Source organism: Gavialis gangeticus, unplaced genomic scaffold (assembly GCF_001723915.1).
Source record: "Gavialis gangeticus isolate Ggan-Ray unplaced genomic scaffold, GavGan_comp1, whole genome shotgun sequence".
Classification (NCBI taxonomy): Eukaryota; Metazoa; Chordata; order Crocodylia; family Gavialidae; genus Gavialis; species Gavialis gangeticus.
In genome coordinates this window covers 118,764-127,062 of record NW_017729009.1, presented here as the reverse complement: position 1 = coordinate 127,062, position 8,299 = coordinate 118,764, and the positions used below count along the sequence as shown (strand labels likewise).

Genomic DNA, 8,299 nt, shown 5'->3' with positions numbered 1-8,299 from the left:
TTTTTTTTTTTTTTTTTTCAGACTAGACATATCGAGTTTTCTCAGCCTTTCCTCATATGGCTTGTTTCAACCCTTATATCTTTGTTTCTCATCTCTGAATCCATCTGCCATTTCCCTACATCCTTTTTAAAATGCTGTGGGTTAAACAGTGTTTTAAAATGCTGTGGGTTAAACTCCAGCTGTGGGTTAAACAGTGATATTTTACCAACCTCCCTTGTCTTGTGCTGAATACTTTAGTTAATAAAGCCCAAGCTGCTGCTTTTGCAATGGCACTACATTTCTGCCATATTTTTTTGGAACTTTAGTCCTATCCTCCAGCGTGTTTGTGACCCTTCCCAGTTCTGTTATCCAAATCTTGTCAGTAAGTTTTGGGTTCCTTTTTTTTTTCCTGAATCCAGATAACTAATAAAAATGTTAAATAGATTGGACCAAAGCAGACTCCTGTGACTTGGTATGAAACCTCCTGCCTCCGGATATTGATCTGTTTATATTTACTCTTTGCTTGCAGTTAATCGAGCAATTATATATCCACTTAATGGTAATTCTGTCTACCATAGTTCATATTTCTCCAGTTTACTTATGAAAATCAAGCTTACTCCAGCTTACTGAAGTCAAACCCAGAGGTGTATAATACCTACTGCACTTTCCATACCTACCCAACTAGCTTCTCTGACAAGAGAAGGAAATAAAGTGGGATTAACATCCTTTCTTTACAAATCACTATGGCCATTTAGTGACCACCCCTTTCTCCTCCAGGCATTTACAAATTAATTGATTTATAATTTCCTCCAAGTACACTGGTATTAGAGCAAGATGACCAGTCTATAATTCCCCTGGTTAAAGATGGGTACTAAGACAGCCTTTCTCCAGATTTCTGGGACTGATCCTGTATCTATGTTTTGGCAGTTACTGCAGGGGCTCTGAGATGTCTTCAGCTGGCTCCTTCAGCACACTCGGTGAATGTTGTCAGGCTATACCAATTCAGGTTCATGTAAATTTTTCAGTAACACTCTGCACTCTCATGATCCCAAGCTCTTCCCTTTTATTTATATTGATTTTTTTTGTTGGCTGTCTAGTTGCAGTGTATCTCAGTCTTCACAAAAAAAGTAATCATACAGTAACTCTGCCTTCTTTGCATCCTCTTTGAATATCTTCTGCCTCCCCTCCTTTAGGTGTGAACAGAAGAACCAGTTTCTCTGATTTTTTTTTTTTTTCTTTTTTATTTTCTTTTTCCCCCTTACACCCTTTTTTAATTTTTTTTGCCCCCCCCCCTTTAGGGGTGAAAAGAAAAACCAGTTTCTTTGATTTTTTTTTTTTTTTTTTTTTTTCCTGTCTGATATGCTTATACCCTCTTACACCCTTTGTAAATTATCTTTCTTTCACCTTTGATTTCCTAAATTTGACTTTCCCTGATCTTGCCGTTCCTTACTAGGCTTCCTTAATGACTTGCTATTCCTTCCATTGTCTATATATTTCTCTCTTGATTTTTGAGAAGCTCCTTTTGTAGTAACATTGGTTTCCTGTGGTGGTTTTTATTTTCCCCCATGTTGGAAGCTCAGCAAGAAGGTATTCCAGTTCTGTGTCCTTTTAAGAACGTTCAGTCCTCCTGGACTGGCTTTATCTCCTTAATTATCTATTATTTCCAAGGCAGTTGAAATCTGTCCTCTTGAAGTTTTAGTATCCTTATGTCTTTCCTACCTTAAAATCATGTTTTCTGTATAATAATGTTTGCTTCCTCCCAAGGTTCTGATCACCTTTGTTTGCAACCAGTTCTTCCTTATGGATCAGAACAAGTTCCATGATAGATGGGCCCTTGCTAGTCTCCTCAGCTTTCTAAAATAAATTTTTCCTCTACACATATTAAGAACTTGTGGACATCTTATGTTTGGGAATATTTTTCTCCATTGGGTATTGAAGAAGTTAAAATCCCCCAATATGCTACTTCCTTAATTAATCCTGAAGAAGGGTGCTTGTACCTGAAAGCTTGCAAATAAAAATTTTTTTCTTGCAAAAATCTAGTTGGTCTAATAAAAGATATCGCCTCTACCACAAGTTCTGACTCCTTAATTTTAGATATTCTTGTTACCCGCTTGAAGAATGTCTCATCTACCTCCTCTTCCTGAATTGGTCTTTTAATAAAATGTATACATCTTTCACAATTTACAAATAAATGATATATCTGTCGATCTCTTACAATCTTGGATATCACTGGTACTACAGGTGAGGAGATTTTAATTAAAGAAAGTCTTACAGGAGCTACAGCTTGCTCTCACTCCTGTGCATATACAGGGACTGTTCATGCTCAGGCCTTGTTAAAACTGAACCTCTTCAGCTATGTTAGTTAAAGCAGTACAATTTCTTTAGTATGGGTACAGACATTTTATTGTAAAAGTTCTTTGCACAGGCATAGGTCATTCCTATATGGGAACTGGAAAAGCCATAAGAGTATAATGGGGTCTATGCTTGGGCTTTTACCTATTGTCAGTAGATTGCTCCCTAAACAAAGCAGTTAAACAAATGTTCATGCGTAGATTCTCAGGTGACATACGAGGACTGCTGCATAAACAAGCAACAAAATACCTGTGCAAAACCCATTGCTATCAGGATTCTATAAGTGTGTGTCCCTTTAATCTGCAGGCATATGTGTTCCAAATGTATGCGAATGAAGTTGCATGAACACAATGATTTTTCTTCTAAAAGCTCAGGCCATAATAAGCCTATTACTTTATATTAAAAAAAAAAAACCCGAGAGGGGCAGATGGGGGTAGCTCTTACTATGATTCATGTCAAGATTTTGTTCTAAATGGCTGTATGTATTGAAATAAATGTGACTAATACCAGGCACAGAAAAATGGAATAGCTTTAGGACTGAGAAATGAAAGTCTTTCTAAAAATTGTGGTTTTGTTCTAACAGGTGAACATTGCTTGGACCCAGACACATACCTCTTGGACTTGTACCACGTCAATCCTCATGCTGAATGGATTATAAAGCAAAATCCATCTTTTCCATGGATGATCTAAATAAATGATGAGCAAAAATAAACATTTGAGTTGAGTTTCTGGGAGACAGAAGAAAACTATTTACCAAAAATGAGTATGGCATCCCAGAATGAAGGATCCTTGTGACTTGGGAGGGAAAGAACCTTGTCTTACTGCTTTAGTAATAGCAGGCTGAAAAGGAGAGCACTAACCCTGACACTAACATAAGAGTTGGTAACCAACAGGAGTCAACATTAGGTTTTCACACCTTGCAGATTCTTTGACCTGTAGCAGGGTATCTGTGAACACAGAGCTGAAGGGGGGGGGAGGGGCAAGTGGGAAGACCTGTTCTTGGAGGAGAAACTGGTAGAAGACCTCTTAATCCTTTTGGATTTGCATAATTCCTTATTTTGACCACATCCTCATTTTTGGAGGAAAGAAACGGTCAAGTGCTTTAGTACTGTCAGTAAATGTTAGTGTCCACCTGTTGTCTATGTTAAGTACCACCGACTTTTGATGGAGCAGGGGGAGTTAGACCCTTTGGTCTTCGTTTTGTCTAACTGTGTTAGGCAACTTCTAATTTTCTTTGTGGAGGAGGAACCGAATGACCAGATATAAGGAAAAGCTGCCATTCTTTGTGTAACTAACTACAGTTAAACCTGTACACAAAGAAAAAATTACTGTTTCTGGACCCAAGATAAACTTTGGGTATCAACCCTCCGAAGCAGATATAGGAGATGTACTAACAGGGAGCTTCTTGCCTGGATCTGTAGAAGTCCTATTGGTAACGGGTCTTCTAGTCCAGTGGAAACTAACAGATGATGCCAACGTGTGAAATGTTCCACTACTAATAAGGAAGGGCCAGAATCTGTTTGTTGGTTGGTCTTCTGTGAAACTTCTGTAGTAAAAGGTAGCAGAGCAAGGATTCTGGATTGGTATGTAAGGATGTTTTTCAATATAGTTCAAGAATTTTCAAATCAGTGTTAATATGAGACTTACAGTCTGACCTGGCCGCATCATATAAAGGCCAGGTAGTTCTGGTTAGGGGAAAGGGTAACTAGTGGGGAATGACTGGAATCATGTCTGCTAACTAGTGTGTACTGAATTGGGCCCATTGACAGATTGGATATATCCTTCCAGGACTCTGGAACCTGAATGCAGTGGGTTTGGAGGGAAATAAGGATAATGCAAAACAGTTGGACCTTGTTTGGTGCGCTAATGCATGTGACCTGCTTCGTCTTTGGGCTGGAATGGGACTGCAGCTTTGGAAGAATAGTTCAGAAGTGTCACTATCCTTCACAGCTGTTCTGAAATACCTCAAGAACAAGTAAGCCCACTGTACACTGTTGCAGCATGTGGAACGTGGAGTAAGTCCATCTGCCAAAGTTCCTTCATCAATTTTATAACGTGCTTAAAACATTGTTAAATGCTACTTATTTGTGTGGCACAGACAGACAGGCCTGACTTTTCAATGTGCTCCAGAAGGACTTCCTCTTCCCATCCTTAGTCATGCTTTAGACAATCTCAGTATTATTTTCTTTTGTTAGCTGGAATGTTTCCTTTGCAATTTGAGCTTCAGATTCTCTGTATTATTTTTGCAGGAGGATATTTAGCTGTCCCAGTTCATTGTCTTAGAATCATAACATTGTCCTGTAAGGACACTTCAAATCTCTTTCTGTTTTTTCATTCCAGTAAAAATGTTTAGAGATTGATTAAGATTCTGGAGAAACAGCTGAGCCACTTCTAGTCCTGATATTTGTCCTGTATGTTTGATACTTAATCCTTTTTTTAAATGTGGTTTGTATATGAGTTTTTGATGTAGTTATGATGTATGGATGAATCGGTTGGAGGAGTCGTCATCTTTTCTTCCACTTCCCTAATCCTTTCATTGTCAGAATCATCATTTGAATTCAAACTGGGATTTTCAAAAGTGACTTAAGGATGCCATGGGTTGGAGTGGGGAGAACATTTCAATTAATCACCTTTTTTATAGGGAGCTGATTTTTCTGAGAAGTGCTCCATGTTTTCAGAAATTCAGTCTACTTTAAAGTTGGGCCTGAAAACTGAAGGACCCAGAGTCATCAGTCACTTCTGAAAACTTTGGCTAAGGTGATTTATTATGAATATTATTAGAATAAAAAAGACAGAGAAAAGGCTACAAAAATGACCTGTTTAAAGCAATACCTGCTGCACTGTGGCACATTTTCTGGCCTCAAAAGATAATCGCATGAGTGGTGGGGGAGATGTTCCTACTCCCAGGGTTGCTGGTACTGTACTGGTGTTGGTGGGCCCTTGACAAAATGCTAAATCATGACCTGTCTTTTTCTACCTACAGGCTAATTTCCTGTGGGTGTTTTTTGTTCCATTTTTCGCATGTAAACTTTGTTGTAATACTTTAGTGTAATAACATGTGAAAAATTGCAATAACTTTCTGCAAGGACTGGAGCAGTGTATCTTCATTAGGGATGTAGGAACTCTCCAACATCCACGAGCTGACTGCAATTCTTGCATCTCCTCCCAAAACAACTCAGTTGCTTAGAGAGATGGCAAAGTAACACTTGGAAATGCTGGTTAATTTTGGGTGGGGAAGTAATGATTTTAAATATGAGTAGGGAGGGATGTGTGCCAAGTTTTAGTTTATTTCCTCCCCTCCTGCCCCACAAAGTTGCAACTGTATGCAAAATATAGGTCTACTTTACATGCACAGTTACTTTTAATAGAACATACAAATACTTCTTTTTTATTTTTCAGGTACAAATATCTGGTTTGTGTATGCCAGTTAAACCTAACCTTTTGAACATTTGGCTTGTAAATGGCAAGTGTAATATAATGTCCTCTCAGACAGTTAAAGCCACTTACATGGGGAAACACAGAGTATAGGCAAAAATAACGGTGAGGTTACATATGGTGACTTCCCTGGTGCAAAGACTCATTGAAATAACAGTAGCAGCAGGCTTGCATAAATTGAATGGTAGGATTCTGCTAGTTCAGACTCGTACTGGTAATAATCATGCATTCTGATTTGATTTATAAGATTTTGGGAGTGGGAAGAAAAGAAAACGTTGCTCCGTGACTTCTGAAACTGTTCATTTGTTTGACTGTCTCAGCAAACCAAAAATGTGAAATCAGTGCTACAAAAAGTAAGGTTAAAAGGGATTGTTGTATGGAACAAGCTTTGGATTTAACACTAGATCAGAAACTTTTTACCTCTATCTCCAGAACTGATCTTATGTTTGTTTGTCTAACTTTTTGTAGAAAAGACCAAGTTTAAGGTCAGAACTGTCACCATAATGTAAAACCTGTTTGTCTTTTTTGAACGTTGGCTTTTAATAAAGTTTTAAACATTTTAATGCCATATTTAAAATCCAGTTAATCAATAAAAACAATAAAAGTCTACTTTTATGTGTGACTGGTTTTCTTGTCTCAAGTTCAGTTGGCAGAAAGGGTTCAGTGTATACTTGTACATGTGAACAGAAAGGGTTAACAGCTGTTAACTTGAGTGGATAACATTTATGTTCATGCTTCTCTGCTAAGGGTAGAAGCCTATAGCCTGGTTTGTTGTACCTTATATAGATCCAGAATAACACTAGTTGAAGCCACTGGGCCAAATCCAAATTGGTCAGCAGTAGGACTGCTTCCATATTTGCAGGATTAGACCTTTCACTTATGGACAAACCTGGGAGTCTCCATAGGTGGACTTGAAGTACAGAAGTAGAAGGCACAGCAGCAGCAGAAGGCTTTGTTCAAGATATCCTAGGAGATCACTTTGAGGGAACAGGCAGTGGGTTAAGGAAAGAAAACACTTTAAAGGAAAGGCTGGGTGGTGGCCTTGGAAGGGCCAAGAGGAAATTCTAGTGGTTCTTGTAGGTCTCTATCGGGGGATGTATAGAAAAAAAATCACTTCCGTACAAAGAGCCCTTTATCATCTGATAAGTGGGGGTGGTCTGTGTTGAGAGTGAAGAGCTATAATTCTGGTGAAGACTTAAGTTTGTGGAGATCAGGAGGACCACTGCTTCTATTGGAATAATGGAAAAGCCACTGCTCCTTGGCTAAAGGCCTTTGAATACTGCCGTCCATGTCAGGACTTCGAACAGGACAAATGCTTCGAACCTCGTGATCCAGTTGCCTGCCTAGAAGTCATGATTGACAGGAAGAACTCTGCTTCCTTATTATGGAAAAGGATTCTTTCAGTTTGGATGGTGGATTGAAGTAGCCAGAGCAGCTTACAAGTTGGGATGCAACTGTGGGTCATATGGGGGATATAAGGCACAACACACCTAATGAGACATTGGGTAAGGGAGCCCTCTAACAGGGTGGGAAAAACCAACTGTTGACCTGCAGTTCCATTTCTGAGTCCTATTGCCTTTTTTAGCCTGTTATAGTTTCCCTCTTCACCTAAAGCCGAAGAGGGGAGAGGAGGAGCATAACTTAGATGATGCTTCCATAACTTCATTTTAAAAGTGTTTCTATCTCCTGCTACTTACGTACTAGTCCCCTCTCCTTGGCTCTGCCTACTTTTTCACCCAAGGACTTTCTGAAAACAAAGCCTTGCCAGACTTCACTGGTGTCACTTAACATCCTGTCCCAGTCATGAATGAGGGTGTGAAAATGTTCAAGCTCAAAAAAGGCAGTTCAAGTAGATTCCCAATTTAAAACAAAATCTCTGTAAACCTTCACTCATCAAGGCAAGTCTTGTTCTGAAGAAGTTGGCTAAGCACTGGCTGAAATGATGGGTAGCTCAAGGCTCCCATACTTTTGGTGGAATTAAATTATACTTGGTTGCTATTCCACACTGCAGTTACCTGGGTATTGAAGTAAGGCACCAACCAAATGCCATCTTGTGTTTAAAGAGTAGTAATGGCAGTGGATACCAGATTGCAGCCAACATGGGTATTCACCAAGTGGTCCTGAAACAAGCAGGAGGAAAGTAAGAGTTTGAGAGGTTTGAGGCTTAGGTTTTTCTCTTAAGTGTTTCAGAGTGATTATCTGAGGAAAACACCACTTTATCAAGCTTGGACTGTCCATTTATCTTTCACACTATCAAAGTAGTAACCTCTTCCACCCTCAAGGGCATTTTTGATTGATCATTACACATCTGCTCTGAACAAACTCCTGGTATTTATTTTGCATATGGTTTAAAGCGAAGCATACTTTGATGGTGTGAAATAGTAAGGGACTTGCAAAATGTTGGTTAAATGCATACTTAGTTCCACTTTATTTACTTAAGTTATATGTTACATACACCTACACAGTCAAAAGGGTCGCCAACTGGCTGGAGGGCCACACCCAGAGAGTGGTAGTGGATGGGTCATTTTTGACC

The 8,299-nt window shown here is 39.1% G+C and overlaps 1 protein-coding gene across 2 annotated transcripts in view; it reads left to right on the top strand.

The window, feature by feature from the left end:
* ARHGAP40 (Rho GTPase activating protein 40) overlaps positions 1 to 6,375 on the top strand; it is a 133,185-nt gene extending 126,810 nt beyond the window's left edge. For both annotated transcript variants that reach the window (XM_019509777.1, XM_019509776.1), the window contains exon 15: positions 2,915 to 6,375. In XM_019509777.1, the coding sequence (XP_019365322.1) occupies positions 2,915 to 3,021 (107 nt within the window). In that variant the 3' untranslated portion in view covers positions 3,022 to 6,375. The remainder of the gene's footprint in view (positions 1 to 2,914) is intronic.
* The last annotated feature ends 1,924 nt before the right edge of the window (positions 6,376 to 8,299 follow it).